This window comes from Hyaena hyaena, unplaced genomic scaffold (assembly GCF_003009895.1).
Source record: "Hyaena hyaena isolate Hyena2069 unplaced genomic scaffold, ASM300989v1 scaffold_18, whole genome shotgun sequence".
Classification (NCBI taxonomy): Eukaryota; Metazoa; Chordata; class Mammalia; order Carnivora; family Hyaenidae; genus Hyaena; species Hyaena hyaena.
Genome location: NW_024080649.1, coordinates 1861404 through 1883892, shown reverse-complemented (window position 1 = coordinate 1883892; position 22489 = coordinate 1861404). Strand labels below are relative to the sequence as shown.

Genomic DNA, 22489 nt, shown 5'->3' with positions numbered 1-22489 from the left:
ACTATCAAAAACAAAGAAGAGATCCTAGCCTTTTTTTTTTTAATTTCTTTTTTTTTTTAATGTTTTATTTATTTCTAGGAGAGAGAGAGAGACAGCGTGAGCAGGGGAGGGTCAGAGAGAGAGGGAGACACAGACTCTGAAACAGGCTCCAGGCTCCGAGCTGGCAGTCAGCACAGAGCCCAACACGGGGCTCGAACCCACAACTGCGAGATCATGACCTAAGCGAAAGTCGGACGCTTAACCCACTAAGCCACCCAGGCGCCCTTTTTTTTTTTTTTAATTTCTTTTTTTTTTAATGTTTTATTTATTTCTAGGAGAGAGAGAGAGAGACAGCGTGAGCAGGGGACATGAACTTTAAAAGTAGTCCTCTCCTAGGGGCATCTGGGGGGGCTAAGCATCTGACTCTTGATTTCAGCTCAGGTCATGACGTCATGGTAGTGAGATAGAGACCTAGGGTCCAGCTCCTTGCTGGGTGTGGAGCCTGCTTAAGATTCTTGCTCTCCCTTTGCCCCTCTCCTGCTCTTGTGTACTCTTTCTCCCTCAAATAAAAATTAAAATAAATGTAGTCCTCTAATAAACACATCAGTAAGTCCTTTACCACAGTGATACAAATGCTGACCCCAATGCTTCCAATGAGTATACAAGATCCATGATTTCCAAAGAAAGGTCATGTACTATAGTCTCTCCATTTCTACCAAAACCAGCATTCTCTTTTAGATACCATTTCTTCTCTTAATCCCTTACTACTTCACACTTTTCCCCTAGACATCAGGCTACCAACAAGGATGACACCTCCCACTGGACCCCTCTCTGCTCTTAATCTCTTAACAGAAGAGACCCTCCATCCCCATCTCTCAAACTTAAGGCTAGTTCCTTTGAGGGCACTGCTTCGCTGGAAGTCACTGTAGTGTATAGCTGCTCATTCACCAATTCCCAAATGTGTACTCTGGGGCCATCCTCTCCAGTACTCCCACACATCTCTCTCTCAGTTTTTGGAAACATTTCTTACCAGTCTTAGGAAGGTCCATACCATCCAGGTAAACCACCTTCCATTTGTTATTACCGTTACCTTATGTCCTTTAAGTCACTCACTGGCATCTGACACAGGCTCCCTCTATACTCCAAGTCTACATGACCCTGGGCATCTTGAACATGCAAGTCCCTCACCATCACCTTACTTCAGCATCCAATTCTCAGGAACATAAATTGGACTTTCACATTGCCAGGGCCCATTTGGTTCCTATAATCTTAAAACTCTAAAATTCCTATCTCTGACCACTATCCCTAACCATTCTACACTGTTTCTCTTACTTCATTACACCCACTGTGTTATCTCACCTAGAAGCACAGTCTCTTAACCCTTCCCCTTTTCTATCTTTCATCTCCTGGCTTTACTTATTACCTTATCTAGTCTGTGTCTCAAATTCCATCATTTCAACTGCCTTCTTCTAGGCAGCTCATTTCCATCCACTCTTTAACTCTCCACCCAGCAAATTTCAGCCTAAAATCAACCTACTCATCTCTTTTTCTGTTATTACACATAAGCAGTCAAATATTGCTGGGGGATGGACAGGGTGGAGGTGGTTCGAAAAGGACAACAACCATAGAGACTGGCCGAAACACAAACAGCAGATAGCAGAGAGGCACCGTCTCCTACACCACCCTCAAAAATATATGATCTCTACAAATATCTATAGATATTTACCCTTTGCATTTCTTTCCTTCTCAGAAAAAATGTGACCTATCTCCCAGATAAAGCTACTCTTCTCCATCTATGCTCTAAATTCCATTCCCTAAGTTCCATCAGTTATCTTTGCTTTCATAGCTGTAATCTTCATGGTCTCCACTGGCTACTTCCTTCAGTCTTGTCAGTTCCTTTAAAAAGTTTCTGAGATCACAGTTCTTCAGGGTCTTCACTCTTCTTTATCTAAAACACTGTTCTCAAGACTGGACACTTTGTTCCCAGGGAAATGTGACAATGTCTGGAAGCATTTCTGGCTGTGAGAGCTGAAGGAGTACTGCTAGCACATAGCAAGTAGAGGCCACAGATTCTTGCAATGCACAATTCAGCTCCCCAAAACAAAGAATTATCCAGTCTAAAATGTCAACAGTGCCAAAGCTGAGAGACTTTGGTCTAAAAACTACATTTAGAAAGAATTGTGTACTGTTATTATCTCCATTTCCTCATTTCCAGTGTTATCTGGCTTCCATGCACTGTAACAACTCTTAATACAGCTGCATTTTTATCCATCTCCCTGAAGAAGTAGATATTAACCACTTCTCCTTAAAATCCTCTACTTGAAAAGCAACAATGAAGACATGAAAGCAAAAAATAAATAAAACAGAAAATAGAGAAAAATCAATCAATAGAGAAAAATGCTCTGAGAAGATCAAATAAGCTCAAAACTTACGTTTACAGAAAAACCCGTGTGTAACTCTGTACAGGTTTATTCATAATTGCCTAAACAGGAAGAACCAAGATGTCTTCAAAAGGATAAATGAATAAACTAATTCTGGTATATAATAGAATACTTCATAGTGATTAAAAGGAACTAGCTATTGATTCATACAATGATATGGATGAATCTTAAATACATTTTGCAAAGTGAAAGAAACTAGACATAAAGGAAGAGGGAGTGACTACAAAGGGGACTCATGGGAGAATTTTTAAGATGAGGAAATGTTATATGGTAATGTGGCAATGAATGCATAACTCTATGCACTTGTCAAAACTCAAAGAGAACTATACATCACAGAGAATGCAATTTAATAAATGCAGACCTTTAAAAAAAAAATCAACCAGGAGTTTGACGAGTTCCAGGATAGAATGCACACAATGTAAAGAGAATGTACTATATATAGCATTATGCTATAACCTCAAAAAGGTATCCAGAATATATAAAGAACTCTTCCAACTCAAGAACAAAAAGACAACTCAATTTTAAAATAGGACTATTTTTAGGGCTTGAATACACATTTCTCCAAAGAAGATACACAAATAGCCAGTAAATACATGATGAGATACTCAACACCATAAGTCATTAGGGAAATGGCAATCAAAACCACAGCAAGAAACCAAAAACAAAAAGTAACAAGTGTTGGTGAGAATGTGAAAAAACTAGAACTCTTGTACACTGCTAATGGGAATGTAAAATGGTGCAGCTAGTGTGGAAAACAGTTTAGCAGTTCCCCCAGAAAGTTAAACATACAGAGATACCTGAGTGGCTCAGTTAGTTTAGTGTCTGACTTTGGCTCAGTTCATGATCTCATGGTTAAGGAGTTCAAGCCCCGCGTTAGGCTCTGTGCTGACAGCTCAGAGCCTGGAACCTGCTTTGGATTCTGTGTCTCCCTCAGTCTCTGCCCCTTCCCTGCTTGCGCTCTCTCTCTCTCTCTCTCAAAAATAAACATTAAAAAAATTAAATACAGAATTAATATATGATCCAGCAATTCCACTCTTAGGTATATACCCAACAGAAACAAAAACATGTCCACACAAACTTAGTACATCAGTGTTTACAGAAGCACTTATAATAGAAAGACCTACACACTGAAAACCATGAAATATTGCTGAGAGAAATTAATAGCAATATATAAAATAATAATAACAAAACACTAAAAGAAAAGACGACATTTTACCTATGGATTGGGAGATTCAATACTGATAAGGTATCAATTCTCCCAAAACTGGTCTATAGATTAAACACAATTCGGGGTGCCTGGCTGGCTCATTCTGTAGAGTATATGACTTTGATCTTGGGATCATGAGTTCAAGGCCCATGTTGAACATAGAGATTATTAAAAAAAAAAAAAATTCAACATAATCCTAATCAAAATCTTAGTAAGTTTTTTTTAATGTTTATTTATTTATTTTTGAGAGATAGTGGGAGGGTAGAGAGAGAGAGAAAGAAACAAAGACAGAGAACCAAAGCAGGCTCCAGGCTCTGAACTGTCAGCTGCTTGACCAATTGAGCCACTCAGGTGCCCCCAAATTTCAGTAGGTTTTTTAAAACAGAAATTTACAAGTTGATTCTATAATTTATATGGAAAAGCAAAAAGAATTTGGAACAGCCAAAACAGGGGCACCACAGTAGCTCCATCAGTTAAGTGCTAACAGCGCAAAGCCTGCTAGGGATGCTCTTCCTCTCTTTCTGCCCCTTCCCAGTGTACACTCTCTTCCTTTCCTTCTCTCTCAAAATAAATAAATAAACACAACATTAAGAAAACAAACTTAAAAAAAAAAAACCAGAATAGCTAGAACAGTTTGAAAAAGAATGAAGTTGGAAAAGTGATACTGATTTCAAGAGTTCTCACAGGGGGACGTTGAGTGGCTCAGTCGGTTAAGCATCTGATTTCAGCTCAGGTCATGATCTCATGGTTTGTGAGTTCAAGCCCCACGTCAGGCTCTATGCTGACAGCTGGGAGCCTGGAGCCTGCTTCGGATTCTGTCTCCCTCTTTCTCTGCCCCTCTCCAACTTGCACATGCACACGTACACGCACTCTCTTTTTCTCTCTCAAAAATAAACATTTTGAAAAATTTTTTAAAAATTATTATGGGGCGCCTGGGTGGCTTAGTCGGTTAAGCGTCCGACTTTCGCTTAGGTCATGATCTCGCAGTTCGTGGGTTCGAGCCCCGCGTCGGGCTCTGTGCTGACTGCCAGCTCAGAGCCTGGAGCCTATTTNCGGGCTCTGTGCTGACTGCCAGCTCAGAGCCTGGAGCCTATTTCAGAGTCTGTGTCTCCCTCTCTCTCTGACCCTCCCCTGCTCACGCTGTCTCTCTCCTAGAAATAAATAAAAATATTTTTTAAAAAAAATTATTATAAAGGTACAATTATATCATGACAGTGTAGTATCAATAAGAACAGACATATAGTACAACACAGAACAGAGTTCAAAACTAAAATCACACATATACTTATTTTTGACAAAGGTGCAAAGGCAATACTGTAGATAATGAATTGCCTTTCCAACAAATGGGGCTGAAAAAATTGGATACCCATTATGTAGCATATGAACTTGGGTTCATACATCACACCATACAGAAAAAAATTAACTGAGGGGTGTCTGGGTAGCTCAATCAGTTAAGCTTCTGACTTCAGCTCAGGTCATGATCTTGCAGTTTGTGACTTTGAGCCCAGAGCCTGGAACCTGCTTCAGATTCTGTGTCTCCCTCTCTCTCTGTTCCTCCTCCACTCATGTTCTGTCTCTCTTTCTCTCTCTCACAAAAAACAAAAATAAATTAAAAAAAAAAAGAAAAAAATTAACTGAAACTAGATCACAAACCTAAATGTAAAATCCCAAGCTATAAAACCTCCAAAAGAAAACCTACAAGAAAATTTTGTGAACTTAGGTTAGATTTCTTAGATATAACATCAAAGGCACAATCCATAAAAGAACAAATTGATAAGTCAAACTTCATCAAAACTAAAAACTTCTATAAAAAATAGTTTAGTGAAAAGACAAGACATACATTGGGAGAAACTCTTTGCAAACATATATCTGATAAAGGACTTATGTCTAAAAAAAGTAAAAAACTCTCAAAACTAAACAATAAGAAAACAATCCAATTTTTAAAGAGACAAAGACTTGAATGGACACTCGACCAAAAATGATAAACAGATGATAAAAAAAGATGCTTAATAGTATTGGTCATTAGGGAAATGTAAATTAAAGCCATAATGAAAAAACATTATACACCCATCAGCAGCTAAAATAAAAAATATCAGATTATACCAAATGCTGCCTAAAATTATGAGAAACTGGGTAATCTGTGTACTTCTGGTGGGAATATAAAAGTTTGGCAGTTTCGTATAAAACTAAATTCACATGTTGGAGGTTGGGAGACAACTGCACTTTTGTGCTTTTACACCACAGAAATGAAAACTTATACTCAAACAAAAACCTGTATATAAATAATGTTCATAGCAACTTTATTCATAATAGCCAATAACTGGAAATAACCAAGTGTCCTTCAGTGGGTAAGAGGTTAAACAAATTGTAATATATCTCCATCATGAAATACTTCTCAGTAATTAAAAGGAACTTAATATTAACAACAACTTGGAGGATCACCTGAGAATTATACCAAGTTATGAAAGCCAAACTCAAAAGGTTAAATACTATATGACTCAATTTATATAACATTTACTTGAAACAAAATTATGGAGATGGAGAACAGATTAGTGGTTGCCAGGAATCAGATACTGGGGCGGGGAGGAAGGAGGGAAGTAGGTGTGGTTATAATGGGGTTATTGAGATGGAACTTTGTGGTAATGGAACAGTTCCGTATCTTGATTATGGCAGTAGTTACATGAATCTACACATGATAAAACTGCACAGAACACACACACACACACACACACACACACACACGAGTGCATGTAAAATTGGTGACATCTGAGTAAGTCTGGTGGATTGGATCATTGTCATTTTCCTGGTCTTGGTATTATACTGTAATTATGCAAGATGTTATCATAGGGGAAAACTAAGTGAATGCCTCTCAGAACCGCCCTCAATATATTTCAAAATTCAAGATTTTTTAATGTATTTATTTATTTATTTTGAGAGACAGAGAGAGGGGGGGAGGGAGGGGGAGAGGGAGAGAGAATCCCAAGCATGCTCTACGCTGTTAGCTCAGAGCCCAATGCAGGGCTCGAACCCACGAACCACACAAGATCATGACCTGAGCTGAAATCAAGAGCTGGACGCTTAACTTACTGAGCCACCCAGGTGCCCCCCAAGGTTTTTTTTTTTTAAGTAGGCAAAAAACCTGAGTAGACACCTCACCAAAAAAGATATACAGATGGTTAAAAAGCACATAAAAAGATGCTCAACAGCAATAGTCCTTAGGGAAGTAAAAAATAAAACCATAAGGAAATACTACTACACACCTATTAGAATGCCTAAAATTAAAATGACTGATGATACCAAATGTTAGTGAGGATGTGTAAATGTGCATTTCCACTAAGAGGAATGTAAAATGACACATCCACTTTGGAAAACAGTCTGGCAGTTTCTCATAAAGTTAAACTTAAATCTATCATATGATCCAACTATTCTGTTCCTAGGTATTTATCCAAAAATAAAAGAAATTTGTGTTCACATAAATACTGATACATGAATGTTCACAGCAACTTTATTTGTAATAGCCAATACTTGGAAACAATCCAAAAGTACATCAAAAGGTGAATGGATAAACAAACTGTGGTATATGCACATACAATGGAATTACTTTCCAATAAAAATGACCTACTGATACACTCTTTAATATGAAAGAATCTCAAAATAACAATGCCCAATAAAAGAAGTCAGACCAAGAAAATAAGAACCTACTGCATGATTTCATTTACATGTTTTCTAAGGTGGATTCAGTGGTTATCTGGGAAAAGAGGAAAGGTGAGTTGGAGGGAATGACCACTAGTGGGACACAAGGAATGTGGGAAAAGTTTCATAGATATACCTGTCAAAACTTATCAGATTGTACAATTTAAATAAGTACTATTTATTACAAGAGATCAGAATATACCACCCCAAATATGCCACTTTGGCATAAGGATTATTTGAGCTGAAGGCAATTAAAAAACACCAGACACAGGAACAACTCTACCCTCTCCCTTTCTACCTGAAAGTAGGGCATAAATTTTCCTTCACAGAGGTGACATAAATTTCCATTTGTAAGTGTTCCTCCTCTTCAGTACCAGGAAGAGAAGTACTCTTATCTGCTTAACAAATCTAACTAAACAACCTTTATTTATCATACATTTCCTAATTGCCTTCCCACAACTAACACCACCACCTTCAGAAGCCAAACCCCCTTTTTACTCTGTCTAGTCTCTTCTCCACAATTTATCACCCTGGTAAAACGGTACATAAGCCTCATGGATTTTTCATAATGCCTACCACATTTTATTAAATGATATCACCTTTCCTTACCCCCACTTCCAAATCTGCTTCTTTCCCTACCACAATTGACCTGAACTAGAAAAGCAGAAATAATTGTAGCCTCCTTCTCCTTATCAACAGATGCCAAGTCCTATTAATTTCTTTCCCCTAAATCTAGTCTTATTCCCACCCTGCCATCTCTACTCCTTTGCCCTTACTATTTCTCAGATACATTTGTTGCCCCCATCTACCCCACTGCCTCAATTCCTGCCTTAATCCATGATCCAATGTAGCCTAGTGATCTAAGCCACAGATTTGGCATTTCTACCCAGCTTCAAATCCTTCAATGGCTCCCTGCTATCTTCATTCTAATATCCAAACTCCTCATTATGGCATAATAGGCCCTCCTTCTCAGACCAAATCTGGATACTAGAGCCTGATCTTCAATCTTTCCAAATTAAGGGACTCTCTCTCTAACTTGGGTCTCTGGATCTAGTCATCAATGAACCTGAAATATACTTCCTCCTTTATTTATCTAGAAAACTCATTCTACTGGATGCAGCTCAATGTAACCTCTTCCATGACCTCTCAAAGTTAAGCTGTCATTTATGCTTTTAAAGGGCCTTCTCTGTACCTGTATTATGCAGACACTGCTGTTTATTTACATGTCCGCCCCAATAAAGTGAACCATATTCACACATAGTATTGATATAATAAATTTTATTAAGAGAGACTGAATGATTTTATACATTTACTCAGCTAATGGTCTTAAGGCCCCCTCCCTCTCAGTTACTCTAAAATTTTATGTAATGTTCCTGTCTGGTTTCTACTTTCTCTTCCCAATGCACATCATTCTATTTTACCACATTAACAAATTGCTAGGTTCCTTTCAGACTAGTCTTAACCTACGAAATGCTGAAAATCAGAACTGATTTAACTAGGTGACTTTGTCTTTATGTTTCTATGTGTCCACAGAGCCACTTGATTCCACTGAATCATACAAGGAACATGAATTTGCTGTCCCACATATTCCACTTACCAGACACCAAGCCACCAAAACCTATTAGCCATACCTCATTCTGTCTTTCTCTGCATTTATAGGAGTTTCCATGTCCACCCCAAGAACTTTGACAAAGCAAGAAAAAAGCACATGCCAGAAAAAGTAACTGCAGAGTAAAAGTGATATTTACATTTTAAAGTTCTTCAACTGCTAGGGGCGCCTGGATGGCTCAGTCAGTTGAGCATCCAACTTCAGCTCAGGTCATGGTCTCACCATTAGAGGGTTCGAGCCCCACATCAGGCTCTGTGCTGACAGCTCAGAGCCTGAAGCCTGCTTTGGATTCTGTCTCTCTCTCTCTCTCTCTCTCTCTCTGTCCCTCCCCTGCTTGTGATTGCTCGCTCGCTCTCTCTCACAAAAATAAATAAACATCGGGGCACCTGGGTGGCTGAGTCGGTTAAGTGACCAACTTCAACTCAGGTCATGATCTCACGGTTCATGAGTTCAAGCCCCGCATTGGGCTCTGTGCTGACAGCTCAGAGCCTGGAGCCTGCTTCGGATTCTGTGTCTTCTCTCTCTGTCCCTCCCCTGCTCACACTCTGTCTCTCTCTCAAAAATAAACATTAAAAAAAAACTAAAAATAAATAAACATTTAAAATAATAGACAGATAGATAAAAGTTCCTCAACTGCTAACAAACTGTGGACAGTAAGTGCAAAGGATTTTTGGTTAATCCTCATTTCCCCCTCCATTTCCCCCTCCTCCCTAATATATATTCTTCCATGTATTCACTCCTCTCTCATGTGCTTCAGGGGAAGTCACCCAGGCCAAGGGATAGTCCCGGTTGGCTAAGAATAATTCCCTCAGTCTTTACCAGTGACTAATTTAGGAAAGGGAATGTAACCCAATTTTGGTCAATGAAATGAGAGGTTAAGTTTGCTGTAGGCTTCTGGAACAGTCCTTCCTCACTCTTGAAAAGATTCCATGTGTTTGTGTCTGTTTCCATCCCCCTACCAAATATATTTTGTTCATGTGTAAACTAGAACACTTAAAGTATTACTATTTCATTCAAATAGTGATCAAATGATAAAAGTCAATGAAGTTTCAAAACAGTGATCAGTCAACATTTATTAGGTAATATAACAAAAAGACTTTCATGCCTTTGCTCTGAAAAGTAGAGTTCTGGTAAAGCTCAAAGACAACTGAGTGTGTGTAAAAAGAAATAGGTAGTAGACAAAAAAGAAGCCCAAAAGGCAGTGCTGATCTTGAGAGATAAGAGTAAGTGACAAATTTCTCAAAAATAAATTAAAAATTTTTTTTAATTTAAAAAGCAAAAATAAATAAATAAAAACTGCCCTAACTAGTAATTTCACATTTTTTTTAAATTTTTTTTTATTTATTTATTTCTAGGAGAGAGAGAGAGCATGAGCAGGGGAGGGTCAGAGAGAGAGGGAGACACAGACTGAAACAGGCTCCAGGCTCTGAGCTGGCAGTCAGCACAGAGCCCGACGCGGGGCTCGAACCCACGAACCGTGAGATCATGACCTAAGCGAAAGTCGGACGCTTAACCGACTAAGCCACCCAGGTGCCCCAATTTCACATTTTTTAAATTCTGAACTTTTTTCCCTCATTTAGGTTTAGAGCAACTTTGATGACTAATTGAAAAACACTTTAAATTTTAAATCATAAGTGCAAAATAGCCTGCAAAGGTCACAAATCAGACCCTAATCAGGACAGTACAGGAGGGAGTTGCCAAAGAGAAAGGCCAAATCCTCATTACTGAAAACCTAGAACAACATGACCTCTTGACCTCCACATCCACAAAGAAGCAAAGAAAAGAAGCCTAACAACTAAGTTTGGGCCTAACTGTACGGTACCTTCCACTGATCTGACTGTAATACCATACCATTTTTCTAGAGCAAGCAAGAGCAGGAACATCATCTCTCAAGCAGCCATTTTGAGCCAAAAGCAGAAAATCTAGTCACAAAAATACATATGCAATATGTAAACCCTGGCTCATCATGAGTCTTGGTTTCAGCAAACGAAAAACTGGGGATTTCTATACTTCAACTTTCTGAGAGGTGAAAGGCATAGGAGAAAGAGCCTAAGTAACAACAACAACAATAGGGTTCAAATGCCAAATCTTCCACTCTCTAGACGGTCAAATCTGACATTTCTGTTTTCTCAGGTATAAAACAGAAGTAACACCTACCTCTACAGATTACGTGAGACTTAGAGATAATGTACATAAAAATACCTTGCACATAACAGGTACTCAATTAAATTATCTACCTAATAGAACACAAACAAAAACAGAAGTTACCAAAATGATCAAAATTATAAGCTGTGCAAAAGCAACTCTATAATTTTCTGGCAGAAATCAAGCAATTTACTAGAGAAGAATGAAGGACTAGAAGTCAGGTGCTCAGACCTTCCTTTTAGAAACTGTTTAAATGATCTTGGGCAAGTAAATTTGAACCTCAGTTTCCTCTCTTATAAAATGAAAGGACTGAATTAGCCTAAAACTATTCTGTGCTTTTAAGCAATGTCATACAACCAGCAAAAAAATGAATCTAGAACCTAGACCTAGCTCAGCACTACCTCAAAATAACGTTTCTAGAGAGATTCACAAAGGAGAAAGGCATGCGGATGGCAGAGGCAGTTCCAATAAACGGGTGAAGGGAAAGGTTTCAAGCTGGGACTGAAAAGAGATGAATACAATTAAAGATGATAAACTTATTATTAACATTCAGAGTGAGGGATATAAAACAGAGCAAAATGAGAAAGACCAATGTGGAGGCAGGTTATAGATGCAAGGAGTAGCAATCAAAGATGCCCTTAGCATCTAAGTAATTTTCAAAAATGATTTTGGGGGAATAAGATATGAAGACAAAATTTCATAATCCAAACACCCAAGATTTGAGTCTGGCCAGAGAACAGAGAAAAAGGGGAAGATATAACTCATTTTCAGAAAGTGGCAAACTTTAGAAACCAAGGATCCCAATAATAAAAGATAGTAAGAAATTAATTCAAAAAAAATTTTTAATTAAAGAGCTACAGACGTAAGGAAATATGGCCTGAGTAACAAGAACATCTGCATGACCTAATAGTTTTAATATAATCAGTGCGATATAACCATTTCCTAGAGCTCTGTTTTTTAAACTGAAGGTCTGAACAATTTTTTAATATAATGAAAAAGAAAACATCAGAGTCATGTCAGAGAACAGAAGTAAATGCTGCTTTATCCAAAACTTCGATCTCAGTTTTCTGTGTATAAATATGCTTGTGCTAGGTTGAAATACAAAATGTATTTCTTTTTTTTTTATGTTTATTTATTTTTGAGACAGCATGCACATTCCCAAGTGTATGTAAGCAGGAAAGGGGCAAAGAAAGAGGAAGAGAGAATTTCAAACAGGCTCCACACTGTCAGCACAGAGCCCAGATGCAGGGCTCTATCCCACAAACCAGGAGATCATGATGTGAGCGGAAATCAAGACCTGGACACTTGAGCCATCAACGCAACTGGAAACATAAAATATATTTCTTAATCTGCATCATAGTTAAAAAAGTTTCAGAACTATGTATCATGGAAGTTTTCAAACATAAAGTAGAGAGTATAGCATAGTAAGCTATGCTCATATATCATTTAGCTTCAACAATTTCTGAACATCATTTTTACTGAACAGCCTTTACTGAAAGGTGAAAACTATCAAGAATTAGTAGATGAAATATCAAACTTCCTTGAAACTCTTAAGTTGCAATAAAAAATTAAAAAGTGATATTTAGATGAAACTTTTGATATTTTCCCCAAAGGGTGTCCTTTTATAAAGGACAAATTTAATACTTCTATTCCTTTCATACTCAATATGATCTCACAAGTGGCAAGATGTAAGATATAAATTTCAGACCCTGTTTGCTCTGAAATGTTCACAAATCAAAAGATTTTATATGTCAATTATTTTTGTGAGTTAATCTCTACTAATTTTATAGTAGGCTTAAAAATCTAGTCTTAAAATTAAGACCAAGTTCTCTAGTTTAATTTCATCATAAATCCAAAGGAAAATGACAATACTTAATAAATATTAGACTGATGAATATAAGCAATATGATCAAACATTGACATTTTTAAAAGTTATTTCAAGCCCTTAAATTACCAAACAATAAGTGGATTTTTCTGACCCTACAGTTAGAAAGTATTTTAAAAATTAAAAAAAACCGACTTAAGGGGTGCCTGGGTGGCTTAGTCAGTTGGGCGGCCAACTTTGGCTCAAATCATCATCTCACAGCTTGTGGATTCAATCCCCACATCAGACTCTGTGCTGACAGCATGGAGCTGGAAGCCTGCTTCAGATTCTGTGCCTCCCTCTCTCTCTATACCTCTCCCGCTCACCCACACTCTCTTTCTCAAAAAATAAATAAAAACACTAAAAACTTTTTTTTTAAATACTGACTTAAAAGCATATCATAAGATCAGTTCACTTCCTATTTATGTACACTAACTTCACCATCCTACCAATACTAATTAAAGAGGGAACTAAGTTCTGTAAATCAGATATACCGCATTAATTTTTTTACTGTTTGTTAAACCAATTTTTTAAAAAAATTTACATGCAACAGAAAATCTTATTAACTTCACAATGCTATTTTAAAACATTTTTCCTGGGGGGCGCCTGGGTGGCTTAGTCGGTTAAGCGTCCGACTTTCGCTTAGGTCATGATCTCGCGGTTCGTGGGTTCGAGCCCCGCGTTGGGCTCTGTGCTGACTGCCAGCTCAGAGCCTGGAGCCTGTTTCAGTCTGTGACTCCCTCTCTCTCTGACCCTCCCCTGCTCACGTTGTCTCTCTCTCTCTCTCTCCTAGAAATAAAAAAAAAAAAAAAAAAACCACATTAATAAATAAATAAATAAATAAATAAAACATTTTTCCTGGGGTGTCTGGGTGGCACAGTCGGTTAAGTTTCCAATCCCTGATCTCAGCTCAGGTCATGATCTCATGGTTCTTGAGTTCAAACCCCACATCCATCTGTGGTGATGGTGCATAGTTTGCTTGGGATTCTGTCTCTCCTTCTCTCTGCACTTCCCCTGCTTGTGAACACCCATTCTCTCTCTCTCAAAATAAATAAACTAAAACAAAACAAAACATTTTTCCTATCCTAATCTAGCACTTTAAAGAACTTGAAGAGCTTTTGAATGTCATTTTTTAAACTTTCTATTATAGAAATTTTAAAATATACACAAAAATACAAAGACTATTACAACAAACTCCCATATGCCCATCATCTAGCTTCAACAATTTTTTTTATTAGATATTTTGGTAACCTCTACACCCAATGTGGGGCTTGAACTCACAACCCAAAGGTCAAGAGTCAAATGCTCTTCTGACTGAGCCAGCCAGGTACCCCTAGCTTCAGCACAACTTTTGAATGTCACTTTTTTCCTGTCATTTTTATTTAACAACTTTTTTTACTTCAAAGCAATATTGAAAAATATTTACATTTAAGTACAACTCACAAACTGTCCATTAAAGTTTGTGACATAAGGAAATACCTTGATTACCTTGATGGAAAAAATGCTTTCAGAAATATTTTTCAGGGGCACACAGGAATTGTGTGGAATTCCTTCCACACAGGAATACCAACATGATAGCTAGAGCTGTCCCAATGATTAAATTTCAGCTAGCAATTCAAAAAAAGTTCACAGACCAAACTGTTTACTTTCATAAGTTTTTTTAAGTTTGTTTATTTATTTGGAGAGAAAGAGAGAGAGCAAGCAAGTGTGGGAGGGAGAGAGGGGGAGAGAGAAAATTATAAGCAGCTTTACACTACACTGTCAGCGCAGAGCCCAATGTGGGGCTTGAACTCACCAAGTGTGAGATCATAACCTGAGCCAAAACCAAGAGTTGGATGCGTAACTGACTGAGTCACCCAGGCACCCCTAAACCACACTACTTAAATCTTTCAGGTCCAAGTGTTCTTCTCTCCTAAAGTCTACCAAGCAGGTGAGATTCATGCAATATAATTATATAAACATTACCAGAAATGCTAAAATATATGCAGATCCACGCTATGTTTGAGTTAAATGAATGGCGCTTAAAAAGGCTTACTTAACTCCTGATTGTGGCTCTCCTAAGCCTCCATGAACAAACTCACTCCTCTTAAATTCCACTGTTACTTGAACCTCATATGGCATGCCTGGGCAAATTTGAGGACTTGGATTTTGTTTTAGAAGCCAGGCTTACTGCCAAGTCGGTTGTGTCTACTCCCCTGACCCACCAGGACAGCTTTAGACAACACCTCCCTTATTTATGTTACTGCTGTGAGCAAACTACAGCTTACTTTCGAATGAGGCTTAACCTACTCAGGTTTCCTATCTCTTAAGAGTAATGCGACTGACCTCACGGTATTATGGCTTTCTCAACCCCACCTCTTATTTAAAATAAAACATCTCCATACTGAATCATCAACTACTCGATACTAATGATAAGGAAAGTAAAGGACACATTAAACTTCATAATCAGTAACACAACTGCGTATTTTCTCTTAATAGGTTTCCATTTTTATGTATCAGTATTTTATTACTTTTTCTAAAAAAAACCAAATTTCATATTTCTTACCAAAAATGTCCCTGTGATCACACCTCATTGATAAAGTAAATAAAGCGCAAAACTCAAAAGTGGGACTTGGGATTTGCCCTCAATAAAAATACATACAATTACTGGCAAAGTTTACTGGTTGCCCCAGAAAAGGTGAGTGATAATAAGTTGATTCTACAATTTACCCTAAATTACTACCTTAAATGACTTTATATGCTTAAGTTACAGGCCTTACAAAACTCCCACAATTTCTCGACCATGTAGGTAATACTCAAATTTTAATTTTTATATCATGTAACAGAACTACTACAGTATTAGCTCTATGAATAGTTTAGAATATATGCCAAAATATCCCTATTATATTGGCAAGCGGAAAAAACTAAGAAAGTACCGGTCTAGGAATGCTCCTCCACTTCTGAAGTTTCAACACAACACATGATACTGAACTTTTTTTTCTTCAATTTTCCCCATATTCACTAAACTACATTTACTCATTAACCTCCATCACAACATTCTGCTAATGTCCCTTTATCTACCTTTACCAGGGAAAGTGTCAAAGAAACAGAGTATTAAGTTATTCTTCAAAATGAAATGCTGAAATGTTTATCAGTGACTCAATCACCAAATACATATCCTCACTTCCATTCAAGCCTAAAGAGAAAGCTTGGGCGCCTGGGTGGCTTAGTCGGTTAAGCGTCCGACTTTCGCTTAGGTCATGATCTCGCGGTTTGTGGGTTCGAGCCCCGCGTCGGGCTCTGTGCTGACTGCCAGCTCAGAGCCTGGAGCCTGTTTCAGTCTGTGACTCCCTCTCTCTCTGACCCTCCCCTGCTCATGCTGTCTCTCTCTCTCTCTCTCTCCTAGAAATAAATTAAAAAAAAAAATTAAAAAAAAAAAAAGACTAAAGAGAAAGCTGAACTATGGTATGAAAGTAAGGCTCAGCAGTAATCATCTCCTCTATACACTACCTAATGTGCTGTACAAACATACCATTAAATTTCTACAGGAAACCATAGAAGTAACTTCCCTTTTGTCATACTGATTTAAATACCCAATTATACTTAGTATGGTTAGCAAATCAACCAACTTTCACACCATACTGAGTAACAATTTGATTCAAGACACTAGAAAAACATAAAAGCTAGTGACCTTCAGTACTTTTATTTAGTAAGATATGAGAAATGAGGTTAACAAAAAGAATTATAGAAGCTAAAATAAAAATGTCTAAGACAAATATTTCAACTTACCTAAGTAAGGTTTAAATAACTGGATCTCCTATCTGCGCCTATTCTCTCTCAGTGTTTTAGGTTAGCATAGGGAAAAGGATCTAGGAAAGAAGAGGAAATTAAAAACTACCCTATCATCAGGGTGTATCTGTATGTGTGTGCGTGTGTGCGTGCACACGTGTGCACTCACACTAAAAAATGTTAATTATCAGCACTTACTGAGTACTACTGGACCAAGAGCTGTGCTAAGAGCTTTAAATACATTATCTCATTTAACATGGATAAAACAAAACCAAAAATTATCAACAGGGGTGGCTGGATGGCTCAGTCAGTTAAGTGGATGACTTTAGCTCTGGTCACGATCTTGCATTGCAGTTCCTGTCAAGCCCTGTGTCAGGCTATGTGCTGACAGCTCAGAGCCTGGAGCCGGCTTCAGATTCTGAGTCTCCCTCTCGCTCTTCCCCTCCCCCACTCATGCTCTGTCTCACTCAAAAATAAACACTAAAAAAAAAAAAGAAACAATCGAGGAAAAGTTTCTCAACTTTATATAGGAAAAAGTTGTGTACTGAAGTGCTATCTGATGAAATTATCCTAAGGTAAATGTCTTATAAAAATACATATCGTATCTCCGATATTTCTCTCCTCTTAAAAAAGCAACAGTAGGAAAGATTATGCAGTCAGTATATAGCACACACTTGTCCCAGTGACTCTCATTCAGGACTACAGGGTCAATATTTAACAAAGAACAGACCCTAGAATGAAACTCTGAATTTGATAAGATTATGACATCAAACTAAATTAGCAATATACAATCAGTACCCTCAAAGCATCAGAGACTGCCCTTTATAATGGTAAATAATGTTAGTGAAATACATGAAACACTTATCAATTTAAAATTCTCTATTTACTACTGAAGTATATCTTCATTTTGAAGCTAGGTTATTAAGAGAAAATTTAAATAAAACAGTCTGATTCATTTATATATATTTTTTAATGTTTATTTTTGAGAGAGAGAGACACAGAGCACACTAGTGGGGGACGGGCAGAGAGAGAGGGAGACAAAAATCTGAAGCAGGAGCCAGGCTCAGCTGTCAGCACAGAGCCCAATGTGGGGGCTTGAACACGCAAACGGTGAGATCATGACCTGAGTCTAAGTCGGATACTTACTGACTGAACCGCCCAGTTGCCCCTGATTAATTTTTAATTGGAAAAATTAAAACTAGCACTGTCCTCATATTTAAAAGAGAGAGAGAGAGAGAGAGAGAGAGAGAAAGGCTAAGGACCCCAGGGTCTTAAATTTTCTTTAATAGAAAAAACTCAAAACACTTAAATAAGCAATAATCTTAAAACGTCAGTCATAAGGGGAGCCTGGGTGGCTAAATAGGTTAAGCGTCCAACTTCGGCTCTGGTCATGATCTCACGGTTTGTGGGGTGGAGCCCCAGATCGGGCTCATTGCTGTTAGCGTGGAGCCAGCTTTGGATCCTCTCTCTCCTCTCTCTGCCTCTCTCTCTCTCAAAAATAAACAAGCATTTTAAAAAAGTCAATCATAAATGTATCCAACATTATCAAGTATCCAATCATCTAATTTGTACTTTTAATAAGCTTGCTCTTAGGACATTTACTAATTCAGCCCCTTAGCTTGTCCTCAGTTCCAGTCCATTATCCCCTCCTCCAAATACTTTGCAATATTCTGTAATGAAATTTAGAGATGATACAAGTTCTCTCATACCACCCTCAGAGAGATGGGAAACTTGCTGCATAAAATTACAGAGATCTACTGTCTTATGGAATTGACCGATAAAAGCCAAAGAATTGAAACAAGTCTCATTAACATCGTCTACCACAAAAAAAAAAAAAAAAAGTGAGCAATGACTCAAAACGTAAGCAGTATTCATTAATTCACCAAATACTGAGTGCCCAATTATGTTAAAGGCACTATGCTAGGCACCAATCATACAACTATAACAAAATACAGACACTATCCCTGCCTTCATGGAACTTTCAATCCAGTAATGAAAAGAATCCAAAAACAAGTAAACACACTGATACAACCGATCTGAACTGATCTGAAGTCTACCAAGCAATTTTATTCTTATGGCCCATATTACTGCATATTATCATCCTAAAAGCATGTCAGTTAATCCACTTAGTTCCTTCAAACTACACACTCTAATTATGCTTATTAAAATGAAAACGAGGGAAACCTCGGTGGCTCAGTCGCCTAAGCAACTGACTCTTGATTTCAGCTCAGGTCATGATCTCATGGTTCATAAGTTCCAGTCCCGCGTCTCCCCACTGCCAGTGCAGAGCCTGCTTGGGAGTGTCTCTGCCTCTCTCTGTCTCTCTGTCTCTCTCTGTCCCTCCACCCTCCCCGTCCACCCCCCCTTTCTAAAGATAAAGAAGTAAACTAAGGATAAATTTTAAAAAATAAAAAACAATGTAAACTAACTTTGCAAACAAGTAATTTTGAATAAACAAAGCATCTTTCTCAGCAGAATTTTTAAATTAGCTGCTACATGTTCAAAGCAACTGAAGGGTCAGGATAACAGAAGGTAACAGCCCAAATGTCCATCAATGGATAAATGGATAAATTGGGGTATATGTAAAATAGAGTATTCAGTCATAAAAAGGAATAAAGTACTGTATTCTACAACATGGGTGAACCAGGAAATAGTATGCTAAGTGAAAGAAGCCAGATACAAAAGCCCGCATTTGTATGATTCCACTTACATGAAATATCCAGAATTGGTAAATCCATAAAAACAAATCCCATATTAGGGACTGGGAGGTCAGGGACTAGGAGGGGACAAGGGAGAATGAGGAGCAACTAATTAAATAGGTTTGGGATTTCCTTCTGGAGTGATGAAAATGTTTTGGAACCTGATAGAAGTGGTTGCACAATACTATCAGTGCACTAAATGCCACTGAATTGCTCACTTTAAAATGGTTATGTCATGTGTATTTCATCTTAATTTGGAGAAAAAAAAACAACTTTGAAACAGCTACAATATTTTAAAGCAGACTTTTTGTCAAATAAAACTATTCAAGTTTAAATTTGGGAATTTCAGTTACAAATCAAGTTTCAAACCTTAACACTTATTAGACCCATTTTAATACCAAAATTGTTTGGAGAGTCTTATGGCAAAAGTAATTTCTTAAAAAGCTGTTTTCATAGCTTTCAAATGCTGTCCAATATTTTGGATGTACATACAATCCCTACTTACATGAGGATACTACTTTATTGACCATGAATTTGGTATATAGCATGTTCTAATCATGTCTGTCCTCAGTAAAGTTTGCAGACATCAACTATTTATCTTCTTATAATAAAAATACTCATTAAAACAAGTTGTTTTTACTTTGTCAAATCCCAATAATCTAAACACATAATTCAGTGCCACTCTCTCCACACATCACTTTTCCAATTTCTACCTACGTTATAACACACCACCATTCAGTCTGCCTGAGAGCAGAATTATTTGGGTTATGTGTCCCTCTCCCATTTCCCAAGCTCCTTGAGGGGCTTCAGTCCTTTTTTGCACCCATCATAACACTACAAATTACCTAACAGTATCTTCAACATAAAAGGTGCTCAAATAATGTCAGTGGAGTTGAAATAAATGTATTTTGTTGAAATTAATTATGCTGACAAAGACAACTTATAAAGACTTAAAAGGACTGATAAAACTGTCCAGAGAATCCTTAAGCCTCACGTTCAGGTTATGTTTTTCATTGCATCTCTACAGAACAGTCTGTTGAACATCAATATGATCATGAAGTAATTCAACTAATACCCAGAAAGAATAAATAAGGGTTAGTCTTATCCACCTCTCTTTTGAAGTTTGCCTACATGTGCAATAGGGAAACTGAACTTAATGAACCACAGTATTCCAAACCAGGTCACAGGAGAGCTCTAAGTCCCCAGCCATCCTGTTTCTATTTCCTGATTGGTCTGACCTCCAAGCATTATGGTGCCCAACCTTCCCAATTCACGATCTCCTTTAAAACATCTTCTGAGGTGGGCTTTTAATTAAAATGAAAACTGACGCCCAGAACTTTCTAGAATTATGAACAGGGCACCCCCCCCTTTTCTTAATCTTCCAAAACACTTTGCTCAGGAAATACAGTTTTCAGAAAAGACCCGTTATAGTTACACTTCGAATTAAATGTGGGCCATAAACTTGCCCAAGTGCTACTAATACGACGGCATTACTCTCTTTAGATTTAAACAGACATGAACACAATTTTCAGAGAACTCCTACAGCTCAAGAATGTGCATCTTTCAAGCAAAAAGTGTTAAAAACCTAGGGTAGGTGAAAAGTCAATTGCGCTTACACTTCACAGGAACAGCTTTTTCTCCGCACCACTCTGGCAAAGCAGCGACAACCAGACGCCACTTGGGCAGCGGCCCCGACCCTCGGCCTCCAAACCGCAGGCGTCCACTGGCCACAGGCGTCCCAGAGTCGAGTTCCCCACTACTTCGTTTCCAGCCAAGACCGCGGCCACTTCCACGTCGCTACGACCCACACGCCTCTTCAGGCGAATTAAATCCGCTCTTCACTCACCGTACGCACGAACACACACACACACAAAGCCACTCTTTGCTCTTCGCTCATCGCGCGCGCGCGCGCACACACACACACACACACACACACACACACACACACACACGGTATTACTAAACCCCGGACAGCCAAGCCACCAGGGAAGGGGCGAGCTCTTGCGAACGAGGAAAGGAGACGCTCCTTCGTCCGGCCCGGCCCGGCACCCACCTGCAGGCCGCGAGCCCGAGGGCGGCGGCGCAGGCGCCCCGTCCTCGCCAAAGACGAGTTTGAAGTCGAGCTCGTCGTGGGCGCCACAGTTTGCAGTAGTCATCGGCGTGGCCCAGGGTGCTGCGGCTCCTCCTCTGGCGGCGGCGGCGGCAACGGAGGCGGCGGCGACGGCAGCTCCTCAGCGCCGCTTCATGCCCGGCCGCTCGGGCCAGGAGGTCGCGGCTCTGCAGCAAAGTTTCCGGGCGAAGACCGTGACACCGAGCGTTCCGTTCCGAACTTGAAATCGGGCCGCGCGCCGAGCCGCACCAGGAGCCGCCGCCACAGCCAGTCTCTGGTGCCTAAGCCGCCACGGTCGCCTTAGCCGATATTCCCCGCCCCCCAACAGCCGCCGCAGCCAGCGCGCTGCCGCGCAGAGCTTCACGCCTAACCCCGCCCCCTACCGCGCGCCCATCGGAGCATGCTGCCCATAGGCCACTGGCGCCCCGGCTAGCCCAATGGCTCCGCCCCCTCACCGGTCTACCGCGTGATTCCCTCTCCGGGAGAAGGAAGTCACGTGCATAAGGAGGGCTGGATAATCCCAGCCTCTCTCGGTAGTTGTAGTTCGGCTGCTATTCTGTCTTCAACTTCTAAACCAGGGCCCTACACCCGCGTGTGAGGCGGATAGCCCTGTATTATTGGATTGAATGCAATCCAATCCACCTGCCAATCGAAGATCTCTTTCCTTATTGGGCAGAGCTCACGTCGAGTGGGGTTATGGCTTCGGTGATGGTCGGCTGAAACGTTACTCTAATGGCTGGATTTGGGGAAGGTGTCAGGGCCCCAGAGGGTTACGTGAACGCCACTCACACTCTGATATTGCCACCCCAACCCTAATGGCGGAGTCTGGGAAAGGACGAGGCTGGCTGAACCTCCAGCTAAGTTGGGGCGGAGTCGGAGACCTGCGCGGCTCCTCAACGATGCAGATCCACCCCTTCGGGGCGGGGCCCGCGCCGTGTAGCTGCGCCTTTGTCCCTTCTGCTAGCGGGCAACTT

General features: G+C 39.4%; 1 protein-coding gene across 2 annotated transcripts in view; it reads right to left on the bottom strand.

Moving 5' to 3' along the window:
• Positions 1 to 21825, bottom strand: part of NFATC3 (nuclear factor of activated T cells 3) — a 137834-nt gene extending 116009 nt beyond the window's left edge. For both annotated transcript variants that reach the window (XM_039221750.1, XM_039221752.1), the window contains exon 1: positions 21459 to 21825. In XM_039221750.1, the coding sequence (XP_039077681.1) occupies positions 21459 to 21561 (103 nt within the window). In that variant the 5' untranslated portion in view covers positions 21562 to 21825. The remainder of the gene's footprint in view (positions 1 to 21458) is intronic.
• Between the last annotated feature and the right edge of the window lie 664 nt (positions 21826 to 22489).